This window comes from Pleurodeles waltl, chromosome 11 (assembly GCF_031143425.1).
Source record: "Pleurodeles waltl isolate 20211129_DDA chromosome 11, aPleWal1.hap1.20221129, whole genome shotgun sequence".
NCBI classification, from domain to species: Eukaryota; Metazoa; Chordata; class Amphibia; order Caudata; family Salamandridae; genus Pleurodeles; species Pleurodeles waltl.
This window is the reverse complement of record NC_090450.1, coordinates 503,514,265-503,541,192: the sequence shown is the minus strand read 5'-3', so window position 1 is coordinate 503,541,192 and position 26,928 is coordinate 503,514,265. Positions and strand designations below refer to the sequence as shown.

Below are 26,928 nucleotides of genomic sequence, written 5' to 3'. Positions count from 1 at the left end.
GCTCAGTTGCTTAAACTGACTGAGCTATGCGTGTTGATTTCTGGCCAGAGTGTGCAGTCTGGAAGATAAATGTTATTCGCTTCAGAAACTAATCACTTTCGTTCATGTAATGATCTTGAAAGAGCCCTATACTGTTGTAGCACACCACAAGTGCTTATGCGAAGTAAATAATAGCCGCTCCTAGGACACATATGAAGAAGCCATATCAGCACCCAGTTAATGTGGGCCACCAGCATTATATAAACAAATACTGTGAGTCTTTCAGCGAGTATGTAGCTGCTCCTCGCGTTTCTTTCTGTATTTCAGTTTAACTATCCTATATAAGGGAAGATCAAAGAGCCTGTTACAGCCACAGGCAGACATTGGGAGAGTGTTCTTGTCAACACAGCTATCACTGTTTTCTTCCCGACTCTGGGACAGAAACCGTAGGCCACATGCATGCCACCCCTAAAACCAGATGATTCTGCGACATACCCTAGGCCGCATGCATGCCACCACCAGAACCAGATGATTCTCTGACATAACGAATAACCTCAAACACCCGCCTCTCCCTGTCACCACCTTCCCCTGGCCTGAGGGGATGAGGAGAATAATAATAGATTAGGTTTCAAACGTGTACGTTTTATGCCAGCGAACTGAATTCACAAGTCAGGCTATTGTAGACATCAGTATGAAAGGCAGAACAAACTGTGGATACTTTTTGAGCAAAATGTGAAAAGATAGGAGAGGAAGCATAAGCCTGTGCAAAAGAGTGCCACATTAGATAGTGTCCGATATAGGAAGATATTTGCACCTATATGGAATAATATTTCGAGATAGAGAATGCATGTGAGAACTAGACTTTACTAGAAAGAGAGAATGTAAGCATCTAGACAGGTAGAACGTGAGGGCTAAGGGGAGTCCCCTAGGAGGGACACACAGTTACAAATTGAATTTTCAAAGTGTCAGGCAGGATATGTAGTACATGAGGTTTATTCAGCTTCTTAGATAATTCCAGTCACCCTGCACTTCAGAGCACGAAAGGTTTTTGGGACCCAGCCCCCCCCCCAGTGAGGTTATGACATAAATGCAACTGAGCATTTAGCTGATCTTCAGATCTGAGAGTTCCAGAAATTACAGCAGAGCTGATCTCTCATTCAGAGCCCAGCAACCTGCTGGTGGCATGTTGATACTTCCCGAGTAGCTGAGCTCTGGATGCAGGAGCTGAGAGACCCTATGGCCTACAAACACTACGTTGCAAATATTGCTATTCGGTGCCAATTTAAAGCCAGACCTATCATCATTGTCAATATGTGTTTGTCATTTGTTGGGGCCTCTAATGGTTCCTAGGGTTTCTTGATTCTCCTGGAAGGATCCAAGAAAGCATCCAGTGTCTAGAATATTTTCCTTTTTCTTTTTTTCCCCAAAAAAGAAAAACATGTATGGTTGTGCCTGTTACACGAGGCAAGAATGGACAAAGCCAGTGACCATGCAAAGCCCATATTGATGGCACATTTGACTTCATATGGTCAAAGTTTTTATGTGTTCCTGTCACAGACCTGTGCCCCTCATGTGGAGTTAGGAGCCCAGGAAAAGACACAAGCCCCTGGCACCAACATGAAAAACAAAATGCCTTCCATACATTTTTGCTCCCCTGGGGACCTAATCAGGGTTGAGGTGAGGGTGAGGGTGAAAGTGAGAGAGGCCCGATCAGCTCTGCCCCCCAGGGAAGGGAAAATGCTCCAGATGAATTTGTGGTAGGGTCATCCCCCTTGCCAGGAAGGCTGAATTCCTCCCCCCCCCCCCCCCCCCCCCCAAAAAAAAAAAATCCCCTCATCCCTGGTGTCTAGTGGGGGATTCTTAGTCAAGCAGGAATCATTCATTAAAGGCAATCAAGGGAAAGGGGGAAACTCTCCCCTTTCTAGTGGTACCCTTAAGTAGATTTGTGTGCCCGGGGTATTGCACATAGCGCCAGACAGCAAAATAAAAAACAAAATGCTCTGGGATATTGCTGTCGAAATCCCTGAGAGGAGACCCATAAATCCATGTGGAAGAGCCATTGTTGGAAATGGGAGACTCTTCCCCTTTCCAACGATGCCTCTCCCATAGTTTGCAGGTCCCTGGGGTGGATTGCCGGGAAAAATCCAACCGAATGTGTGCCATACTGCCATTGGCCACAGCATCTGATCGTTCAAAGATGTCATCTCGCAGTGCGGCACACTGACCTCCTTAATGGGGATAGGATTTCTTGGACTGTTGCACAGAAGCAATTCCACATCAGGACCCAATATTTCTTAATTCGGGGGTGTCTCTGGTGCAGGCATCAGAGGCTCCCACACACACCACCAGGAGGACGAGATGTTCACATCCACTGCATTGCAGAGGGTAATGTAGAGGACCTGTACGTCTTGTCTTCTCCATTAGAGACGCGAGGTGAAAGAAACAGTTAAACAACCACAGGTAATTGAGGTTGGCGCTTTTTCATAACTGTTAACTTGTTTTGCAAGCCTTTGATGTTAACAGCAGTTTCTCAGTGCAGGTCTGCTAACCTTCATTAGTGATGATGTGGTATAGTCGTCCTTCCCTAAATGTTTTCATTTAAAAAAACACGGATTCCAAACACAGTTTTCACCAGTTAGATGCACAGGAATTTGACAATATGTGTCTCTTTATTCATTTTATGGCTGCTCTAATGGTATGTTGGCAGTTTGTTGCTTATAAATGATGTGCCCTTACCTGCTCCACCAGGATAGCTGATAAAGGGTGTTTTTTTGTTTTTTGCTTGTGTGCTGTTACTGTAGCTTCGGTGACTCTGTTCAAAAAGGCTTTAACAAAATAACCTTTTCTTTCTATCCTTTAGGAGAACCATGAACGAGTTAAAATTTTCTTTGACTTTGCCAAACGTGGTAAGAACACTGCCTGGTCCTACTTTTTGCCAATGCTGAATCGTCAAGATCTCTTTACTGTTCACATGGTAAGTTTCTGGAATGCATGCAGTAGAACGATTGTAAAGTGTTATTGCCATGCTATTTGTTTTTCAGTTTGTGAAAGAAATTTGGCTTTATTTGCCGATAATCATATGCTTATCATAAAATGCCATCTGCCGTGAAGCACACATTCACCCTCTCAGGCAGTGTTCTCTTTGAACGCTTGGCAGTTCAGGGGCAACACAGCTGGGCAATAAGTGATTACTCATGGAAGAGGGGTGTTGGGCTAGAATCTCAGTAAAACATACACCTAACTGAGGTATTACTTTTTACAGGTATACATCTGTATTTACAAGAAAAGCAAAACTAGTAACCTGTAGTAGAATAACAAGCTGAACACTTTTATAGCACGTATGCACTGGCATCTATATTTTTGCTTATGTGGAGCTCTTTGCTTCACAGTGTTCATGGGGAAGAAACTGATGTTATTGGAATTCTTCATTTTCCCCTTGTTTGCTATGTTTTACTTCATACTGGCCAGTCAGTGAAGCAGTCGTGGCAAACATAGATGTAAACTAAATAAAGTTGGGTATATTATGCCGGGCGTCAGACTTTCTTTACAGCCATGGGCGTGAGGTGAAATAATGTATTGGGTTTAATTCTGTATGCTTCGTTTCTTGCAAAGGAAACATTTAAAAAATAGTAATTCCCAACCAGAAACCTGTGGCCCTTACTGAAAACAGCGTAGCCCCACTCAAGAGGGTTCAGCATGCAAGGATGAGTTCTCCCAACCGTCTTGACGTCTTAATAATTGAACGTCTGCTAAACCATTATTAAGGGGTTCATGTGTACAATCACAAGAGAAAAAAGTCTGATTTCACATCTTTCATTCACAAAGCGGGACTCAGTGCTGTAATGTGTATGACACAAACAATGGCAATCATCTGCGTGTACCAGACTTGATGATGCCTGGCTCCCACAGTTAGTCACAGCTAATATTTTTGGCTTAAGGGGCAATTAGAGGACCCTCAAACCTGACCAGTTTGGGGTGGGAAAAGGGCTTAGGTGTTTGGGGCTAACCATGGTCTTAAGTACTAATTGTGGAATATTTGATGCTAGAGGTCCGTTTAAGGGGGTCTGGGTTCAAGGAGAGGGGCCACTGTCAATGGGACACAGCCTCAAAATCGGGGGTGAAGTGAAAAAAATCTCTGTTTCTGTTGTGGATAGGTATTTGGTCTGTGGTCAGAGAAGGTACTTGGCAGAACTCGAAATAGTAGGAAGTGAGAAGGATGCAGTCTGGAGGAGAAACATTTGTTAGAAGTTTTGTTTGTGGCACACTTCTTCCCTGGGCTGATGCACATCCAGATTGCAAGTCACAAGTGTTCAGTATTTATTTGTTTGGGTTTGTGGCTGGTGTTAAGAAAACAGAACCAACTAAAGGGTCTGCTCTATTTGATTGTTAAATCACTCTTGTAATCTAGCTAAGGTGTGTTTTGTATGGGCTTCTCCTTGATATTTTTAGTCTTAGGCAGAGAAAAGGCTCCTTTAGATTGGTTGAGATGGTATATGAATTGTTCCAAGACATCAGTGGCTATTAGCCTTGAGTCAATGGGCAACATTCAGCGTAATACAGGAATAGGAAGGGGTAGTTTCAGGTTCAGCGAAGCAAAGTTAATCAGGTAAACAGATGCAGATTTTATATACCCACCACACACACCTAGATTGTCAACACAGAAACCCACGGCAAGGGCATGTGGATTTTCATGATTGTGGAGGGCAAGGAGGACCAGTGCACATTATTTCCTGGCCCAAATGGCAAGTACAGGTTGTGCACTTTATGGTTCTTACCATATACCATGGGGAAGCAGGGATGAAGGGCAATATATATTTCTGGAGAGGGCCATTATTTCCTACCAGCTCCCCTACGCGACACAGTCGGAGTAAAATTATCATCACTTTTTTCAGAATAGGAAAACACTTGGGTTGCCTCCTAATTATCAAAGGCTATGATCTACTACTGTTTTGTTGATCGCTGAGAAAAACATTCCACACAACCAATGAATTTGTTGTGGTCAGCAGGAGAAAATACTGGGCAGACTAGAAAAAAGCCAGAGGTTAAGTTAGCACAGTAGTGGCATATATCTGGCGAAATGTAATATAGTATGAACGTTCTTTTTTGATAAGCAGATTGGATTGATTTTAAACCACAAGTGGCAAAAATGCACAATTGATGCATATAATCACGTCACCAAAGAAGTGAGTGTACAAATCATCAACTCTCGAGTAAAACAGCAGAACTATAATAGACTTTGTCCACGATTCCATAATATAGAGTGAACATTCTGGCAGTCTCTGCCATAATTGCAGTCCATCTTTCACCTGAAGTTGCAGTCGTCATTATATTCTGGATATCTCTGACATCATGACGCCCAGCCATGAAATACTGAGGGCATTCTTGATGACAATTTAGCTACTTCTGCCTCAGTGGTGGTCTTCACGGCCATCCTTTCCATAATCTGGCTAACAGTTGCATATTTATGCACCAATCCTGGCATAATGGTGGCATATTCTTGAAATATTCATAGGATGCTGACCATGAATATCTGGCACCAAGGTCTGATTAAAAAGCCTCTGTGCATTCTGAGTTGAAAAAACAGCAGCATCAGTCCAAAAATGTGAGAGTGAACATGCAAAAAGAGGTATTTCCTTACAAATATGAAGCAAACGAAAATGACAATAAAGCCAACCAATGATAAGCAATTGCCTGTCTCTATGCCCACTGTAAGCTCTTTCAAGAGACCGTACATGACCTGTCTATTAGGCGAGATCTAAAAAAAAAGGCATTTGCAGAACTTTTGCACTGCATACAGATATAACAGCTCCCACAAGCCAAATTCTTTCATGCATACAGAAGTCGTAAGATTGAGTTACCTAGAGAAATTCTCTAAGTATATTAGAGGCATGGGAAATACAAATATCAGATTTAAAGTTTGAGCAACATTTTTGATGGAATTCCATGTATTTAGATGGAGACACGGTCTTCATACAAATAAAAGGACATATAAAAGGGGAATATAGGAGCAAATACATTTTGGTGCCAAGCTCAGTATTGCAAAGACGCACTGCCCATTTTTCCAACCATAATCAATTTGTTAGATCTTGAAAATGGTGCGTAATGATTCCTTGGAACGTGAAAAAAAAAGAAAAAATATATATATATTTTTTTGGGAAGTAGCACAAGCGTGTGTTCAGAGTATCTTAAAAGGGACTGCAGGCCACCACAATCAGATACTTTGTTTTATCTTAGTCACATTAAAATATGCTGTTTCTGAGTATTAGTCGTTTTAGAGAGATGTATAGCATTCTTAGGCTCTTTGTTTACTTTGAGATGAATCCAGTCTCATTGCAGCAGTATTCTGTCTTTCGAAAACCTGTCTTTCAGTCACTGTACTGAAATGCTTCTTCATAGGAATCTTCTTCTCACACAACACTACTATTATGTAATGCAGTCTTCAACACATTCTACACAATGTTGGGATAATTAATATGCCTAGGGATTTTGTGAAAATTAGTTACATAAAATGATACTCCTGGATTCATAATAGTGCCAAATATATTGTTAAAAGGAGGTCTGCTGTTGATGCAGGAACTGTTATTTCTGTTGTATGGTAATACTTAACATATGAGGGCTTTCCTCCTTGACATGTAGTATTCGCGCAAATCCCATATGGGATGCAGTGACTCTCTATATCAGTCGTTCTTAACCTGTGGTCCGCAGACCCTTGGGAGTACTTGACCTCACTTCAAGGGTTCAGGGAGTGTTTAGAAACTTGAATAATATTAGCAGATTAATATAGTACACGAAAAAGCAGATTTGAACGTTTTAAAATGCTGTAGGAAAGTGGCAGTTTTTGACATGATCACCCCACACTTTTTGCCACTGGTACTGAGGTTTTTCCACTGAGGTGCACTGTGTTCCTGCTAAACAGGCCTCCAGTGCCACTGCTTTCTTCTCAAAAACAGGTTACATGGTGTACAATTGGCACACTCCTCCACCTGTGTAGGCCCCTAGCAAGTGGTACCTCTGATACCTAGGTCTTGGATAGCGGAGAATGTCCCTAAGGGCTGCATCACAGATTATGCCACACTCAGGGACCCTCGCCCCTCTTCTCCCCCCCCCCCACCCCAAAAAATAAATTAGAAGCACATATCTGCCATTGCAGTCTGCATGCCCTGGTGCAAGCCAGGAGAAAACACAACATGGCACATCCTCTGCGTGACATGCCCCCATCACTGGAGCTAAGTGTATGATAGTCACTCGTAAGGCAAACCTAAAAGCCCTAGGGCAGGGTGCAGTATAGTTACAGAATGGCCATATCTGCACGAGTGAATATGGCCCTGTGATGCTCAGCCCCATGCTGAGCACTGCAAGTGAACCGGGAAGCCACTTTAAAGTATGTGCTGGACACTCATCAACACGAGTGACCCGGATACATAATGCCTTCACTGAACCCTGTGGTGTTTGGTATCAAACACCCCATCTTAATAAATCCAATGTGATGCCAGCCTTTTTTTTATTTGGACATAGAGGTGCCCTCTGAACCCCACTAGTCTCTCGGTGTGCTGACTGACTAGTTTAGTCCAGTCTGCTATCACCAGACATGTTAATGACCCCCCTGGAGGTGAGAGCCCTCGCTTTCAGAGATCAGAAGCAATGCCTGCTCTGTAGAGGTGTGTTACCACCCACTCCAGCAGGATGGCTAGGAGATCTGCATACCAAGGCTGGGATCTTCAAAGACCCTGCGCCTTTGGTGTGCACATTCCCGGCTTCCCCAGTCCTAGATGCAGCCACCCCCTGCCCTGAGGCCCATTTGGCACCAGGACAGGCAGGAAAATTAGTCAGTAGGGCGTGTACCACCCCTGGGCTAACTACACCCCTAAGGTGGCTACCCGAGATGGACACTCAAAGAAAGGTTCCACAATTTTGGTTTTAGTTAGAACTAGGCCTTCTGGGATAGGGATATGCCCACTCCCCAAAGGAAGTGGTTATAACTGGGTGTAGGCCCCCAGGGATAAGTAGCCCATTGGCTACTACCCTAGGCTCCCCTAAAATGCCCCTCAATTCAGTATTTAGGCAGCTCCCTAACCCCAGTCACAAGAGTCGCCTGACAACAAGAAGAGAACACAGAAGTGTCTGAAGAGCGAGAACTGCAGACGACTTCTAAACGTTCGGCGCAAAACCCTGCCTGCTTACCTGCCGATGTCCTGAAAATCGCAACATCATGACAAATCTTGCAGTTGTGGGGACTCCAGAAGCCTCTGAGGTTCTCCAGCCCGTCAGCATCTAGCTTGGAGTAGAGGAGCCACTTCCCTGCTTCCTGCAGGCAACAAACGCAACATCCAGTTCACTGGCCTGCTGACTCCCGGGTCCACCGTCGCAGCAGCAACCAGGAGGAGCTACCCGTACTTAAAGAAGTCAGTCCTGTCTCCCCACCAAGTGAGAAGCCCCCAGGATCCACCGAAGCCGAGCTGCACCAGCACCTGGGTACTGGACCCCTTGCACCAACCAAGGCTTGTTGATGCCCATCCCAGACTCCAACAGCAGAACCGAAGACCTGGCAGCGAGGGACGTCTGCATCACAGAGGACAGCATTCTCAGTCCTCCATTTTCCTTGTTTTGTCTCTCCTTCTGCAGGTCCCTCCAAGAACTGTGTGGGCCTTGGTGCAGGAGCAGCACCGCCAAGGATCCACTGCACCGGAGTGTCCTGGCCTGGTTCCACAAATTCCAATGGTGACCTCCTGCTCCCCGGACGCCCTTCGACCGAGCCCCTATCTTGGGAGCTCTTTTGATTTGTCCTAAAGTCCCTCATTGTATTGTTTTCCTGGTGGCCCCCTGTGTCGTTAAGTACTCAGTGCGCAGGAACCCGACACAAATAACACCACTGCACCCTGATGCTCCTGGGCAGGTAAACTTGAACTGCTGGTCTTGTCAATAACTTTTCACCCCTAGCACTTCACTACCTTTACTGGACCTCCAAGAACTGAGTGCAAGAGCTCCTTTGCAGACTATGGGCCTGATTGCAACTTTGGAGGAGGTGTTAATCCGTCCCAAAAGTGACGGTAAAGTGACGGATATACCACCAGCCGTATTACGAGTCCATTATATCCTATGGAACTCGTAATACGGCTGGTGGTATATCCGTCACTTTTGGGACGGATTAACACCTCCTCCAAAGTTGTAATCAGGCCCATAGCACTTTGAAACTCATGCTGCATAAACACACATTCGTTTACAAAAGTAGATTTCTGAGAACTGCCGCAATATTTATTTTCCTGTAACTGTTCTGGTGTTTATAAATAATACAACAAACTATTTTTCTAACAATTGATCTCAAGCTACTGCTTAAGTTTATGTCTCATTTGTTGACTATGCACGTTCAACACATGCTTAGTACTACCCTCTGATAAGCCTAACCGTTCACCCACACTACCACTAAAGAGAGCTTTTGGGATTGTCATTTTTACCCCTGTAAACCAATGAAGGTCATCCTGGACTATCTGCATAGTGCCCCACTACACTGGATCACTGCATAGACAGCCAGCTTCTTACAGCTGCTCTGTAATTGTGAGAAATTGGAAATTGGAAACAAAAAACTAAGTTGGTATGCTTGCTATGATTCGAGCGAACAGGAAAAGTACAGCAAACAGAATTTCGTGTGGCTGATGGTAGCCTCAAATGAAGCAGCACTGGCATGCACCAACAAAAAGAAAGCATTCACTAGGAGCAAAAAATACAGTGATATGCTAGTGTCTACCATTAGCATATTAACTTGTATTTTAGAAATAATGCTACGTTTTGAAAAGTTCTAACCTGCCCGTCAATATTGTCATTTTTGGTAAATGGTCTATGTATACTTCCTTCTGGAATTTTCTCCCTGGCTTCCAGTAACAGTTCAGTGAGGGGTCCATGGAAGTCAACTGAGCAAATAAGGCAGACTGTTGATGCTGGCATGAACGCCTCCCCTGGTCCTTCTTGACCTATCGGCAGCGCTCATTACTGAATGTCATAACGTTCTGCTAGACCCTCTGGCTGGTATGGGGATCAAGGACCAAGAGCTCACTCTCCTTGATTGTTATCTCAACAACCAAAATCACTTCGTAGCGCTAGAAGACTTTAATTCACCTAATTTTTACTTAACCATTCAGTCTTTCCCAGGGCTCATCTTTGAGCCCTACCATGTTTAATATCTATGTATCTCCCCTGGCCAAGCTGAATAAGGCATATCGTTTCTCTGTAGTATCTTATACTGATGACACCCAAATCATAATATCAGTGGCCAGTAACTCAGCACATACAGACAAACGTTTCCATGATTGTCTCCTCCAGGTCGGAAACTGGATGGCCCAGAATTGTTTAAAACGTAACTCTAACAAAACTGAGGTATTACTTTTCGGCAACAACACCTCTTTCTGGTCGCCAGCCTGGTGGCCACAAGAGCTCGGCTCCCTTCCATCACCAATCGGCAAGATAAAAAAGCTAGGGGTAGTTTTTGATGGGAATCTTTCTTTTGAGGGACATATTAATTCCATCACCTCATCAACCTTCTGCATATTGAAACTTCTTTGCAAAGTGTTTGTGTTCATTCCGATCCACCTGAAGAAAACAGTGACTTCAGCCTTGGTGCTATCCAAAGTCGACTATTGCAATGCCCTATTTGTCAACATCCAAAAAAAGTGTATACATAAAGTCCAGATTATGCAAAACACAGCAGCCTGCCTCCTTTTGTCAATTCCAAGTATGAATCTGTTTCTTCTGCGCTCACTGCCCTTCATTGGCTCCCGGTCAAGAAATGTATTGACTTCAGAGCACTCCACGATTCTGGCCCTGGATATTTCAGGCAAAATTTCCAGTGTCCTATTCCTAGAAGGATATTCGGATCTGCTACTGCTCTAAATCCTGTGGTCCCCAAGTATAAAAAATCTTCTTGGGGTGGAAAAAGCTTTTTTCTTGGTGCAATCCAACTCTGGAATTCCCTTCCTATCGAACAGAAAAACAAATCATCTCTATTAGCCTTTAGGAATGCCCTTAAAACCTGGTTTTCATGTTAAAATCTTCAGTGTACAGTCTTAGACCGCAGCCAGTTATCTCCTCCAAGTCTTTCACGCCTAGACACCCCCAGGTATTAGCGCATGTTACAAATTACGTTTTCATTTCATTTCCATTTTCAAGACTTTTACTTATTGTTTGTATTAAAATGTTTGTTTAAGACTGAAAATAATTGTGAAGGGGAAAATATGACTGTCTATTTTAAACTATATATTTCTGTAAATGGTAACATATTTTGTACTGTGCTTAACCTTTAGCTATATGAATTGAAAAATGCTCAATTTGTGACTCAAATCTGTTTTCTTGAAAAAAGTCTAATTTGTGCATGTTAGTAAGTGTTTACTCCCCTTTGCACAGGATATTCCATATATAACTCAATGCTTCATACTTAACCTTCATTACTGGTTATTCATTTGTTTCTATTCCATTTCAGGCAGCAAGAATTATAGCTAAACTGGCTGCCTGGGGTAGGGAACTGATGGAAGGAAGTGACTTGAATTATTACTTCAACTGGATTAAAACACAGCTCAGTTCACAGGTAAAGAAAACATAAGGCATTGTTTTTCCAATCAAACATATTCATTTAATATCCAATATAGCCCTCAGAAAGAGAATTTATACATATATTTCCAAGTCTTTGCTTACAGGTTTAAAAAGTCCAGAGAACCTCAGGCTTTGCGTAATGCACCATTTCCTTAAAAACTAATGTTTACTTCAATTTCATCTCGCAGAAATAAAGTTCCTTCTATAATCAGCTTTTTCTTCTTTCGATCTCTGAATTAGTGTATGTTAGTGTTATATTTAAAGATGTTTGCACTGTGTGTGTAGGTGTTCCCTCATTGTCTCAACAGTACGCATTACACTAGATTCTCTCAATGGCAAACTTATCTCTCAGATGTGAACTCTTGTACAAATCATTGGCGTTCTCATGAGTGCCTCAAGACTGGCCAAATATCTCCATTTGTTAAAAAAAAATATTTATTGAATCTGCCATTCTAACATTTCACCATAGTAGTGGCTTTCCTTATGTTGGAGCACTGGGGCTGTGAAGGATTTCTCCCCGCTCTGTGTTCAATAACCACCAACATGCAGGTGGGACACCATCTCTATTCTCACATATTGAGGTGGACGGAATGTTTGAACTTGGCGAAGAGTGTAGTAGTCAGAATCATTCCATCACAAATCAATAACATTATACCATAAAAAATATTAGTCACCAAGAACAATTTAACACTAAATCAATCTCCAAACTGAATTAGGTTTCAGAGCTTTAGTACAGTCCCAAAATCACTGTCACACATATGGTGGCAAACTAAGTTGTAAGCATACACGAAAACCATAGGCTGACCAAAGCATCTAAAAAGATTTAGCTTACTAAACATCACCATTAGACACTCCAAAAGAATAATGTAAATTAACAACACAATATGCACAATATTGTTAAGAGTTCAAAGCAGATGATTGTGACATAAGTAAATCATCAAAATAAAATGTAACATTCAATTTCAGGTTTCAGAGCTGGGCCATTCCTCTCACTAACGAGGATTTGGACTTGCATGTGTGGGAATGGGCTAACACATGCGGGCAGGAGTAGAGAGGCAAAAATAATTTGAAAAATCATCTAACTAGGGTAACTCACTAAAAAAGAAATGCTGGTGTAAGTGCCTAGCTGAAAAGGAAACCAGAAACCACATTAGGTATACCTTTCCTCACCTTCTTCCGACGTCAGTTGACAGCAGCATCAGGACAGTGCAGAACATAGGCTGCACATAGGAAAAATCTGCAGTTCAGAATTAGTTGGCCATATTAGTACTGAACCAGATAACAGAATAGTACAATTAGGACAATGATGAGAAAGCTCATCAGGGGCCTTAAAGAATCAGTGTGACAGCAGACTCAAACAGGGTTCTGGACAGATTTGAGGCAAGAAAAGACTAACTAGGACTGAGTTCAACAAGAACTAACTCTATTTTCAAAGGTCCTCACTAATTAGAAACATGCAGAATCCATTCATTGATCTTTCAGGTGGGCTCACTCCAAACATCAAATTCAGCATCCAATGGCTGCAGATGGCAGCACTGAATTTGCAACTATTCCAAATCTTCTCAGCAAAATGATTGAATGATTTCACACAGTTGCAGCATTGATAATTCTAAAGCATTTTTCTTGCCTTCAATACAATAGGACAGTCAGCATCACATTAGCGGTATATGTTTAGAATTCAGGTCAGAGGGAAAAGAATAAACAAGTGATTTCCCGTTAATGCTGCAAAATGAATCTTTCAGGCCTAATCAAACTAAAAAGCCTTATTACAAATTAATACACTTAATACATTAATAAAACTGATTGCACACCTTACAGTTCAAATCTGGAAAGCAAAATATTTAATTGCAAACATTATTCATAACATGTTAGAACTGATTTAAACGTACATTTATATTTCGGCACACATGTAACTTGCATTAATAAAATCGATTTAATTCAATATAAGTATCGTTACTTCATATTGATTTAATATTTTCAATGACATTCGTAATATTTAAGCACATTAGTACTTCATTTAATATAAATGCAAAACTCTCATGTTAGATCGTAGTGTATAATACAAATGGTGGCCACATGGTTCACCATATTTCAAACATGCACATTTTACAACTCATGTTATTTTTTCTGTTAGGCTTTTAAACGTAGGTTAATTCATCACGATATGCTAACTTCTATGTCACTAATATATTAGCAAAATTGTATCTCTCTCACTTACTTGGACAACGTTCTGGTGACAGCAGTTGCTCTTCTGGGAGAAGTTCATTTACAGTGGATAACTTACACATGTTTTCGGTAAGGGTTCTGCTAGTTTTCCAGAGCCAACTCAGCCACCATTCACCCTATTGCTGATTCTCTTATCACTCTTAAGTGATCTTAGTATCTGCCTCCTTGTTCTCCTAAAGCTTTCTGGTGTTCAGTGCCTGCAGCACACTTCTCACTGGTCTGGTTTGGATATCCCTCTGAGCTGAGATAAAACTTGTATACGAGCCTTGTTTTATTTAATTTTTCTTCGACTTTGTGGGCTTTCTTCCACACACAGTCTATGGGTTTCTTATTGTGGGGTTTTCTTCAAATAGGTGCTGAAGAACCAGCATTTCACTTAATATTAGCATTCACTTAATATGCTGTATCTTGATGTTTGCTTCTATGTGAAGTTGTATCTGAGATTTACAAGCAGCATAATTGTGATTTGTTTTACTATTGTTCCTGCTGATATGCTGTTGCTTGTTGGAATAATTATCTTTTCTGTGAGTTGGGACGGAGAACGTGATGACAGCATTGAGGGTATTCTAAGTCTGTTTTGTTCTTGAATTAATCTTTCTGTTGTAAAGTGTTTTTTTGCTGACGGGCTTAAGGTACACTGAATGTTACATTTCTAAAATGGAAAGAAAAATATTTGTATCTCTGCTCTGTGGAAGATCCCAGAACAGTACAAGAGAAATAGCTTTCAAAACTTGTTTTTGAATCCAGAGACTTTTTTTTAACCTACTGTGTTTTAACTTTTGCTACTTTATCCATCTATTTTTTTAACTTTAAAATGAACTGATGATCAGTAGTAACACAGAAGTGACAATCCTCTAGTATATTTTTCTTATTAGAGCAAGAACCTGTTAACACTGTAATGTTTCCTTTTTTGTTTCCAAAGTAGTGAGAAAACGTTTTAAAACATACTTTGTCATTGGTCATTTTAGACAGTAGGACTACTGGGCAGTTCCGTTTGTCTCAAAATGCTGTGTACCAGGTGGAGGACAAAGGTGTTGATTTTGCCTACTGGCCAAGTTGTGAGAACGCACTCCAGCTCATTTTCCCTCCTCCCCGGAAGACTCCCCATCCCTCTAGATCAGAATCTGATCAGTTGAGCAGAAGGGACAGCTGGAATTTGCTTCTACTTCAAACACTGCTGGCTCCCACTGTGACAAACCAATAATTTCCTCAGAGAAACTGTGTCACTTGCTCTCTGCGCTATTCCATTAAATGCCAATGGCTTGCTGGGAAGGTGCTTGTCATTGAGGCATCTACTGTTGCCCAGGTCTTTCAAGACCATGCTGGCTTCTGGCATGATTTTTTTCACTGTCCTCGTGAGGAAAACATTTTTGAGAGAGACTGTTTAGGGCCCAAAATATGGTATCTTTTCCCTTGTTAGATTCTGATCATGTTCAAGGGTCTCTGAAAGTGATACATGTCCTCACCCTTGGTTCTCCTTAGAGAAAACACCAGGCAGTCTTCTAAGTTGAGCACAATCAGACATCATCGGAGATCTAGATCTAAATGTAGGTCTTGCTCTAAGAGGAGAATTTTCATTCCATGCAGAGGTGAAACTACAATAAAACCCAGAACCTCTGTCAAAGAATCAAGACCAGCTTGTTCCAACTGAAACACATTTATTACTATTTCTATGAACTTTAAAGTTCAAAATCTATCCAAAAATTAAGAAAAATTAATGGGTTTAATAATTTTTCACCCAGCTGTGTGTTCAACACATGTAAAGGAAGTCTCATCAACATCAGTAGCAAAAATCCCACTATGAGCTGATGCAGATTCACTTGTCATAGGGCTAGTGAAGGCCAATCCTTGGCCACAGTACACAAGCAGAGAGCAAATTGTGCCTCCTTCTCCCACCTTTGAACACCTAGTGAGAAGGAAAATTCTGAATCGGTTTTCAGAGCGTCAGAACATTACAAAGAGATTTTTGTTGGTGTTATAGTTGTAGTTCAGTATATTATATGGTAAATGCCGTTTTATGACAAAATAGATGCCTAAATCTGAAAAAATATATTGAGGAGATAAATGCTTAAGTAATTATAGATTTCATGTTCTTAATTCCACATCTACGTACCTACATACCTTACCTACGTACCTTACATATATAAACAAGCATTTTCAATGCAACAGGTCTCACATTTGTTCAAGTTAGAGCCATTAGCGTTATAAAGCAAAAAAAATGCAGCACGATTGCGCTATGTGAAATGCAGTGCGATTTGCGCTGCGTGGAAAATAAACAGATAAAGTAGTCTGGACTCCAGGCTGAAAACATCGAGCCACATATATTTTTGGTACTTTACCGGTGCTGTGTATGTGGGCTAAACACCGGAAAAGGCATGAGGTATGCCTGCCTTTCACAAATGAAAGCAAGCGGATTTTAAAAGACATGCCCATGAACCAGTGTAAGTGACTGACTTGGCATGGGCGTGGTTTCAAGCCCAAAGAGAGATTACAGAATGGACGGAGCACTTTGTACTCACCCATAATAATCATCATGGTCCATGTACATGGAGTAAAAATAAAGTAAATCAATACTTGCCTGTATATACTTACTTTCAATTATTTTATATTCCGGGCCAACCATGGTAAATCAAATCATTAATATTTATAAAGCGCGCTACTCACCCGTGCGGGTCTCAAGGCGCTAGGGGAAAAAAGGGGGGGTGGTTACTGCTGCTCGAAGAGCCAGGTTTTTAGGAGTCTCCGGAATGCGGAGTGGTCCTGGGTGGTCCTGAGACTGGTGGGGAGGGAGTTCCAGGTCTTGACTGCCAGGAAGGAGAAGGACCTCCCACCCGCTGTGGAGCGGCGGATGCGAGGGACGGCAGCGAGCGCGAGGCCCGGAGGAGACGGGTGGGGGCATAGAAGCTGAGGCGATGGTTGAGGTAATCCGGTCCCTTGTTGTGGAGGGCTTTGTGTGCGTGGGTGAGAAGTCGGAAGGTGATCCTTTTGCTGACTGGGAGCCAATGCAGGTGTCTCAGGTGTGCGGAGATGTGGCTGTTGCGGGGTATGTCGAGGATGAGGCGGGCCGAGGCGTTTTGAATACGTTGCAGGCGTTTTTGGAGCTTGGCGGTGGTCCCAGCATAGAGGGTGTTGCCGTAGTCCAGGCGGCTCGTGACGAGGGCGTGGATCACGGTTTTTCTAGTGTCGGTGGGGATCCAGCAGAAGATCTTGCGGAGCATGCGGAGGGTGAGGAAGCAGGCGGAGGACACGGCGTTGACTTGCTTGGTCATGGTGAGAAGAGCGTCCAAGATGAAGCCGAGGTTGCGGGCGTGGTTTGCGGGGGTCAGTGCGGTGCCGAGTGCCGTGGGCCACAAGGAGTCGTCCCAAGTGGACGGGGTGTTGCCGAGGATGAGGACTTCCGTTTTGTCAGAGTTCAGCTTTAGGCGGCTGAGCCTCATCCAACCTGCGACGTCCTTCATGCCCTCTTGTAGGTTGGTCTTGGCGCTGGCGGGGTCCTTGGCGAGGGAGAGTATAAGTTGGGTGTCGTCGGCGTAGGAGGTGATGATGTCGTGCTTGCGTACGATGTCGGCGAGGGGGCTCATGTAGACATTGAAGAGTGTCTGGCTGAGTGATGAGCCTTGAGGTACGCCGCAGATGATCTCGGTGGGGTCTGAGCGAAACGAAGGGAGGTAGACTCTTTGGGATCGGTTTGAGAGGAAGGAGGCGATCCAGTCCAGGGCCTGGCCTTGGATCCCAGTGGAGCAGAGGCGGGTGATTAGGGTGCGGTGACAGACGGTGTCGAAGGCGGTCGAGGAGGATGAGGGCGACTGTTTCACCGTTGTCCATCAGGGTTCTGATGTCGTCGTCTGTGACTGATGGTAAAAGGTCCCCCTGTCACAAAAAGGGAAGCCAATTTAATCCTGCTTCTTTCTGGCAAAAAAGAAGATTCCAAAATAATAGTTCAGACCCATTCTATGAAAGAAAAAAACTGTAAACAAAAGGGTCAAAAACAGAAGTGTTTAGAATGTGAAGTGTACCACAAATTAACTCTCCCTGCCAGCAAGACAGACAGATATTTTTAGATCTCTAAAATGCATGTTTTTTTTGTCCTCATCTGATTACAGCACAAACAGTTCATGGGAAATTCTTACGATATAGTGGAAAACCAACTCTACGCTACAAGTAGAATTTCTGTTACAGTAGATATCAGAATGATCTATAAACACAAGTCTCTAGTCACAACTGCACCCTGAAAGCAAGCAAAGTTCAAAGATATTTAACATGAAAATTACACTCAAGTCTTCAACCTAAAGTCTTGAGACTGGCAAGTCAGTTACTGCACTGGAAGAATCATTTACTGCACTGGATGCCACTGTTGCCAAAAAATCTTGACTAAGATTCTGAGATGCAAATGCTTAAAATTTTGCATAAATTTATGAGTCAAAGGAATGTACTATCTCACAACTACATCTATCCTTCGTAATAAATCATAACCATTTGGGGGGGCCCTAAACAGGTTGTGGGATTCCAGAAACTCTTCGGTTTGTTCCAGCTTGACACAAGTGACCGAACTCCTGATCATCATTCACTTTAAGGTTGAATCTTTGGACTAACACTAGTGGTTTTATTGTGGCAGGGTCCTTATTCTTTAGATTGTGAATATTTGGACACAAAGCAATTTTGCAGGACATCTTTTATTTTTCATAGGCTTTGGAAACTCAGCACTCGGTTTCAACACAGTTCAGCCTGCTGAGTTCTCATTGGGGTGCCAAAGTTGAACAAGCACCATATTTGTATCTAAAGTCACCCCGTTCTATTCCTTGAAAAAAGGTCACTCACGTGGGTGGGTGCAGGGCGATGAGGTGTGTTTTGGACGAAGGAAAGCCCAAGCCTTTACAAAAGAGGAAATTGCCTCATTCACATCTATTTTAAGCAAGGCTGCTGAGATTCTTTAATTGCCACTGGCTGTGGTGGAAAATGGTTTATCTCCTCACAGAAAATCTGTAGCTTGCACCCTTTCCTGTTGAGCCACTGCTCCCCTTCAGAGAGGTTTTGATGAATCTCATCTTTGTCACATAGAGCCAATCAGCTTCTGCACTGACGGTTAACTAAAATGTCACACGTTGTTATCAATTGGTACCGGAGACCAGAAATTTCTGATGGCTCATCCATCCCCAGAGTCTTATGTTCGGACTTCCTCCTTTTCTAAGCAGAACACTGACTGTTTTCCATCTACTCCTATAGATAAGCAGTCAAAAAGGTTTTGAAGCATTGAAGAGGAAGATTTTGTCTTCAGATAGGGATGCCATTTGCTCCACAAATGTGATCTGCTTCTCGTCCTATTTCTCCCAGGCTCTGTGGGAGATGGTCCAAATAGTTGTTTTAAACCTCCAAGCCATCTTTGTAACTATTTTGCTGAAGTTGTGCTTCATGGCCAAGATGCTACCAAACCAATCTTGCGCTCTTGTCGGAATATAGTAGATTAAGTGGTGTGATCCCTAGACTTTTCCATTGTCACCCTTTTTCATGCCTGACTACATTCCTCCAGTCTTTTGGATGGTCTGGCTGTTAGTCTTATGGATATGGCCTTTGGTGAAGATTTAGTGAGAAGGTCCACTCTGCACTGAAATGTTTCAAACAAGGTCGGGCTATGGCTTGATCCTGGGGATTGGTTTCCCTAGCTTACGAGTTTCCAAAGCAGTGTAGCAAGTTCAGTGGATATACTTGGGCGTTTCCTTTTCGGTGTAGCCATTTCTCACAGGCTGCGCAACAACCAAACTTGTTTTACCCAGCAGCACATGACATTGTGACGCCACAGGTAGTCTAGGACAGTAGCAATGGACCTCTTCTTCCCACTCCCGGGTCCCCCCTACAAAACTGCTGGGATGCTCCCTTGAAGGAATACGTACAGCCTGTAAGGGGGTTGGGTCTCCTTTAACTTGTCACACTAGAAGTCCATCACCTCAGACTGTTGTCCTCTGGATTATCGAACAAGGCTGTGCCTTATCTTTCAAGACTTGCCTCCCTACTCTATTGTTACCCTTTCACATTAGACGGCCATGTTTGCATTCTGCAGCAAGTGGTTGTTGCTTTGAGCAAGGGGCAGGGAAAAAAACTCAGGGAATGTTGTTGCATGTGGAAGGTACTCCTGTTATATTCTTGTTCCAAAGAACGATGCCACTAAAGGTGGGTACACTGCAGCTTGTACTGGGCTGCCTGCAAACCATTATATTCCTGTTCTTCTACCTGGGGTTTTCAGTCACTATGTAGAAATTGCACTTCTGACCTCCCAGAATCTCATGTTCATCGAGATAGAGCTGGATATTGTCTCCCTCAAGGTCTTCCTTATTTCCCCAGGAAGTTTGGGACCTTCATTCTAGGATATTGATGTTTCAGAGGAGGGCTCTTTTTCCAGCCCTACAGGTACTGTGCCTTTTGGGTCTGCTTGCCTCAGGCAACTTGCTTGTTCACCACTCTGTGACATATGCGTACATTCCAATAGTCCCTATGCTTTTACTGAGGAGGTCAGATTTACAACAATTGGATTTCCCGGAAGTAACTGAAGACCTGCAGTGAGCTGGCGACAGAGCACCATGCACGTGGATAGCCATTATGCCTGTCATTGGAAGTGGCACTAATGATAACCGATTTGTGATTTTGTTTGGTGCAAACATCTAGATGGATTGGAGATCAGAAATGTGCCATCTCCAATAGAGCAGAAATGAAACTGCATGGTAGAGGTTCGGGCTACCTGTTGGTTCCTCAAGGTTTCTTGTCGTCTATCCTTGGTCAGTCGGTTCAGAATCAGACTGACAACATGACTGCAAAGTGGTACTCGCAATAAACAAGGTGACATGGGCGTGTCTCTTGTGTCTGCAGGCTTTTAGTTTCTGGTCTGAAACACAGGTGCATAATGTGTGGCCAGGCTTGAACCAACTCGGTGGGCTCCAGGATAGTGCAGGCCCACTATCTCATTCAGTACTATCTTGCTAACCTTTGGTGGCATGATCAGCTGAGGGTGGGTCAGTACATTGTTTTGCCACTTTCAAGAACACACACTGTCAGATGTTCTGAACCCTTGTTCCCAGCAGGCAGCCCTAGGAGATGCATTCTATAAGAGGTGAGACTTCCATCTTCATAGCATATTTTTATCCGTCAATTGGTTTGATCTTCTGAATCTAAACCTGAACCTTCAGTACCTCCGTCGTCATGATTGGAGATTAGGCAGTGCACTCTGAGCCCTTTTGACCTTACTGGAGGGATGGTGGATGTAATTATGTCAGTTTGTGAGCCCTAAACCAAATCTGTTGATTCTGACATTGGTCCTATTTCATTTCTTGGTTCGCTGAGGAGGCTGTGACCCTCCATGTTTGACTGATGTGTTGCACTTTGCAGTTTCCTCGGCCTGTCAAAACCATGGCCGCTACAGGCAAACGTCTACTCCTTCAGAGTTTCTTTTCTTGCAGGATCAATTATCATGTTCAAGTTTCTTGTTGTGTATTTTCTGGTAGAAGTTACATATTTATGTTACCCTTCTTCCTTTGTCAGCCCACTGTTGCACTTTAACCTGGTGCTCCCGTTTCTTATGGGTTCTACACTCGAGCCCATGCGCTTTTTTTTTTTTTTTTTTTTTTTTTTTTTTTGCAGCTGCTTACCTTGAACACTGTGTTCTCGGTGGCGGTTATCTCGGCTTGGCGTGTCAGCAAACTGCAGGCATTGTCTATTGGTATATTTGGTATTTCATATTTTGTAAAGCACGATATATGCCCGAAGGCATCTTGGCGCTGGCGTCTGCAAGATTCTATACTGCTAAAGGCCACAGCAGGAAACTATAGAGGGAGCAAGAAGAGCCATGTTTTAAGATGTTTTCTAACTCATCAGATTTGGCTGGCTTCTAAGGTGCTAAGGCAACTGATTCCAAAGCTGACAGGCAGAGTAGATAAAGCTTCTACCCCACCAGCATACCTTGCACATTTTGGGTACCATCACTGTTTTAGAAGATGCTGATCGAAGACATCTCCTAGGTGCATACCAAGAGGCTTTTCTCCTCGAATATTCTGAGCCTGCATGGTGAGTGCTTTTTGCGCTGTCACAGTACTTTAAATAACACTCTTTTTTACTGGGAGCCAGTGAAGCTCTACTAGTGCCTTTGAGACTGAATCAAACTTCTGAATCTGCTTGAGGAGGTGTGCTGCAGCATTCTGTACCCTCTGAAGTATCTTCAGAGAGCCTTCCTGCATGCCCAGATGAAGGGCATTGCAGTAGTCTAATCACGACGAGACCAAGGATATAACTGTTTTCTGTAGTTCAAAGGGGACGAAAGGCAACATTTTCCTCAATGTGTTTAGCAGGGAAATGACTTTGTTGGTCTGGTCCATAAAAGAAAGTTTGGAGTAAAAAGTACCCCTAGGTTTTTCTCACTTCGGATACCGGTGTGGGAAGAGAGGACCTAAGGTCTGTGGCCACCAACAATGGTCCCAGAACGAGGTGTCCTTCCCAAAGAGTAGCACCTCAGTTTTTCTGTGTTTAATTTGAGGAAGTGACTGCTCATCCAACTAAAGATAGCTTGCATACAATTGTTGAAACGATGTGCCAGGTCCACCATGCTGCTGGTGATAGACACTACAATTTGAGTGTCGTCAGCATAGAAGACAGCTTTGCTAATGGGCCTACACATAACATGGGGCTCAGTGGTAATCCTTGCGGAACACTACAGGGCAAAGAGAAAGGTTTAGAGGTAAAATCTCCAAATGTGATAGATTTCTCTCTACTTGTAAGAAAAGAACATAGGAGATTATAGGCGGGGCCGCCGATCCCTAGCTCCACAGAAATTGCTTCATGACAGAGAGTGACTCATAGTATCTAAGGCTGTGGATAGGTCCAAATAAATCACTGCAACCTTGCCCCCATTATCCATGATGTGACTTAGGGCCAGATGTAGGAAGCCTTTTGCATGTTGCAAACTGCAAAAAAAACGCAGTTTGCGACATGCAAAAGGCCTAACGCGATGCAGAGTCACATTTTGCGAGTCGGTACCGACTCGCAAAATGTGATTCCGACTCGCAAATAGGAAGGGGTGTTCCCTTCCTATTTGCGACCGCATCGCGATGCTGAGTTGCTTTGTGACTGCGAAAGCGGTCGCAAACCAACTCGCAGTTACCACCCACTTGAAGTGGGTGGTAACGCATTCGCAAACGGGAAGGGGTCCCCATGGGACCCCTTCCCCTTTCTGAATGTCGCTGCAAATATTTTTTCAGAGCAGGCAGTGGTCCTATGGACCACTGCCTACTCTGAAAAAATTAAACCAAATGGTTTCATTATTTTTTTGAATTGCAACTCGTTTTCCTTTAAGGAAAACGTGCTGCAATGCAAAAAAAAAAAAAAAAAAAAAAAGGTTTATTACAAAAAAAAAAAGCAGTCACAGACATGGAGGTCTGCTGTCTCCAGCAGGCCACCATCCCTGTGAGTGCATGGACTCGCTATGGGGTCGCAATTTGCAACCCACCTCATAAATATTCATGAGGTGGGTCTTTGCGACCCCATAGCGAGTCGCAGAAGCACTTTTACGAGTTGCAATTTGCGAGTCGGTATGTCTCGCAATTTGCAAGTCGCAAATTTTATTCTTGCTACATCTGGCCCTTAGGTCTTCCGTGGCCACTACTAATGCTGATTCTGTACTTTTCTGAAGCAAACTGTGCTCTGATTTTAATGTAAATATTTAGAGGGGGCGATGTTCAAATGCTTCTCTAACATTTTTGCTGGCTTGGAAGGCACGAGCTAGGACAATAATTCTTTTCGTCATTGGGGTTAAGTGAAGATTATTTGAGCAAAGGGAGGATACACGCCTTTTTCCAGTCTGTGGGGAAAACACCCTCATTAATAATGCCATTCATTAGGGTGGTAAGAGGAATAGCCACTGTAACTGCTATCTCCTGAAGAACTTTCAGCGGACACAGGTCTGATGGGGCTCCTGACTTAGTTAGCCCTATTAATTCTGAAACTTGCTCTCTAGCGAGGGGCGCAAAGTTACAGAAATTCCAGTGAAGTAGGGAGACTACAAGTCAACTAGTGTCAAATTCTCCATATACTACTGCTACCTTTTATTTCACAGTTCAGCTAAGTTATTGCATAAGGTTTAACTGGGAATTAGGGTGTTGACAGTGAATGGGCACCTGCACGGTCTTAAAAAGGTCTCCAGAAGAGTTTTTTGCTGACTTAATTTTTTCAGCACTTTAATCGTGGCTTTATAGTCATTAATGATTTGTTTATACCTCATCCTTTCTTCTGTAGAGTAATTACTCTTCCAGACTTTCTCCTACCTCTCACAGCTCTTCTTCTTTTCCCTGAGCTTAAGAGAGAACCATGGTACCACTGGGCAGCTTCTGTGATGTTTAACCTGTCTAACTGGAACCAGTTTATTGGCTGCCACACTTATATTCTCATAGTAGCTAACTACGGCTAGGTTGGGGGTCACACATTATGGATGGTTGAGTAGCCTCAATCAGTTAATTCGTATTAATTTTGTTTCAGGCCCAAAATGATTTAACCTGCTCTGTGTTGTTAGCTGTCAGTTTGCTAGTTATTATTTTAACACTAAAGCCAACTGTCATATGGTCACACAAAGTGACGGGAAGGATGCATACTGCAAGATATAGCAGTAGATCTAAATGATTTCAGAAAATACCATGTGAGGTATGACCTGCAATATGGGTTGCTGTAATTACAACTTGTTTTGGATTGATACTACTCAGGTTATCTATGAGTAATTTAGAATCTTTATAATTTACATCTTCCAAATGGAAGTTAAAAATCCCTAATAGTGTGTAGTTAACATATTGAACACATGATTCTAAAAAGTCACTTAAAGCTTCAAGGAATTACACTTTAGGACCGGGGGTCTATAAATCAATAGGCTGTAGAACATGGAGTCATTGGTTAATTTACAATTAAAGGAGAGGGCTTTACAATCCTCTGCTCTGGGAGTCTCACAAGTAATATCAAAGTGGTTGCTAATCCTCCACCACGTTTGCCATCTCGGTCCGGTCTAGAGATAGCAAAGCCTGCCGGTAAAGCTGCAGCTAAATCTGGGTCGGAAAATGTATCTGCTGAGGTTTCTGTTAGAAATTGCGATATCTGGGACAGGTGAGTCTAAAAAAATCTAAATGGTCCCTGCTACATCATTTTCCCCAGATAAACTGGTGTTTTGAACTAGGTCTTCTTTCCTGCTGGAGATAGTTACTGCGGTTCATGTGGGTCAGTGCATCACTCTGCCGGCATTCTACCCTGCTCCTTAACCCTCCAAAGAGAAGAAGAGACTGCACTAAATGGATTCTCGAAGATCCTTAATCTTCTACATTGATAGGACCAAGTAGTATTGGATTGAGGATCAACTTTTCCCTAGCTCTGCTGAGGCAAGGCAATTCAGAAGCAGGCGATTTTTCACTGTCTCATGCCATGCAGCGAAATCTAAAATGCTGTTGCGAAAAAGGAACCTCCAGAGGGCACTGAGAGTCATTCCATCAAAGTGTAGGCCTTTACTTTGGGGATGTCTATGGATCTTCCTGTCCTGAATACATGCCACGCTGCAGTGTGGGCTTCGGTCTACCTATCTGAGGCATTATTACTGAAGTCCAAAGGAATGACCATTTTGCAGATCCCTATTCCAGGAATTCCTGGTTTAACTATTTCCTCATTTTCACCCCTTTTTGTGTTACTGCTTGGTTATTGATTTAAGTGGTGAGGAATCATCAGGTAGAAGAACGCATCAAAAGAACAAATTGCTTACCTTTGGTATTGATCTTTCAAGTGGAGATTTCACACATCTTGCTCACCTTACCATTCTAAGTAGCAGTTATGCAACTTCTAGTAAGGTCCTGAGTTAGCTTAGGTACTCCAAAATGTGTTAATCTCATCAGGCTCATATCCACCGCTGAGGGCGTGGATAAAGGATGGCTAACTGACATTAGGGTGCGCCTTAGTTGATTCTATGATGTTCTATCCTATTTGGATCCAGGAACTCAGGCACTGTTTTGACCACAGGAGAGCCATTTCAACTTGGCAGATCCGGTCTAAAAGAGATAAACAGGGCCATAAATCTGCAGATAGCTAGAGTTCCATGAGAAAGATATCTGCAGAAGATAAGTACCTTCTTAAATAGTATTGGGTGTATTTGTGGAGGTATTGTGTGATTTGAAATTCATTGTTGAATCCTGTAATATGTTGATACTTTTAATAGCTTTTTCTGCACTTCCTTCCACACCACTGCTGCAACTTGGTCACTGATAATCTCTTTTTTGCTAAAAACATTTATTTTTCTCTGGCATAATAAAATACATTGCATAAATAATGTATAAGTTATTCAATTAATGGAAATCTACAGTAGAGTGTAGCAAATTAAAATGTGTCAAAACCTGAAAAATTGTCCCCTTGGCATTCTTCCCACCCCTGAATAATAGTACTTATGTTTATGAGATCTGATAATTGTGTTACTTTCAGAAATGTATCCATTATTTTAAACTCTGGCCTTTCTTCTGTTTTTTTGGGCTTACTGACAACCTTGTTTTACATTTTCATTTTGTTTTATTTATTTATTTAACAGCTTTTACTATAACTTATACATTTGCAGTTACTAAACCCCCTATAAGTGAAATTAAGTTCCACAATAATAAATATATTGCTAAACAAACCTCTACATTGTATTTCTGATAATCATGTTTTTTCTTAATTCATTTGACATAGTTTTGATAAGTAAACTGTTCTTTAATTTGCAACAGAAACAGAGAGTAATAAGTAGTGCTTTGGAAGGAGGATCATTTTCTTCTAGTGAGGTGAGTAGTACTTCAATTCTCATAGTTGAATATTTTTAATTTTCTTTATACATTATCTCACAGATTTTTCCATCTTGATTTCATATTATGTGCAACATTGGATGCATTTTAAATTGCAAAAATGTCTTATTGCTGCCTTGAAATAAGATCTGTAGTTACATAGCAATTACTAATGAATAAAGTCAGTATTTTTATACAGAAGCATAGATTTGGGCATCATCCAGAGGGTGGCGTAAGCAATAAGACTGGGAAACAAGCATGATCTTTTATGAGGCTGGGGCAGAACTTAACAGCATGCTGTGACAGTCAACAATGCAGAATTATTTAAGGGTAAGAATCG

At 42.5% G+C, this 26,928-nt stretch overlaps 1 protein-coding gene across 3 annotated transcripts in view; it reads left to right on the top strand.

Annotated features, from left to right (window-relative positions):
• ATP6V1H (ATPase H+ transporting V1 subunit H) overlaps positions 1-26,928 on the top strand; it is a 178,693-nt gene that overhangs the window by 72,355 nt on the left and 79,410 nt on the right. For all 3 annotated transcript variants that reach the window (XM_069213878.1, XM_069213879.1, XM_069213880.1), the window contains exons 5-7: positions 2,840-2,953; positions 11,447-11,551; positions 26,535-26,588. In XM_069213878.1, the coding sequence (XP_069069979.1) occupies positions 2,840-2,953; positions 11,447-11,551; positions 26,535-26,588 (273 nt within the window). The remainder of the gene's footprint in view (positions 1-2,839; positions 2,954-11,446; positions 11,552-26,534; positions 26,589-26,928) is intronic.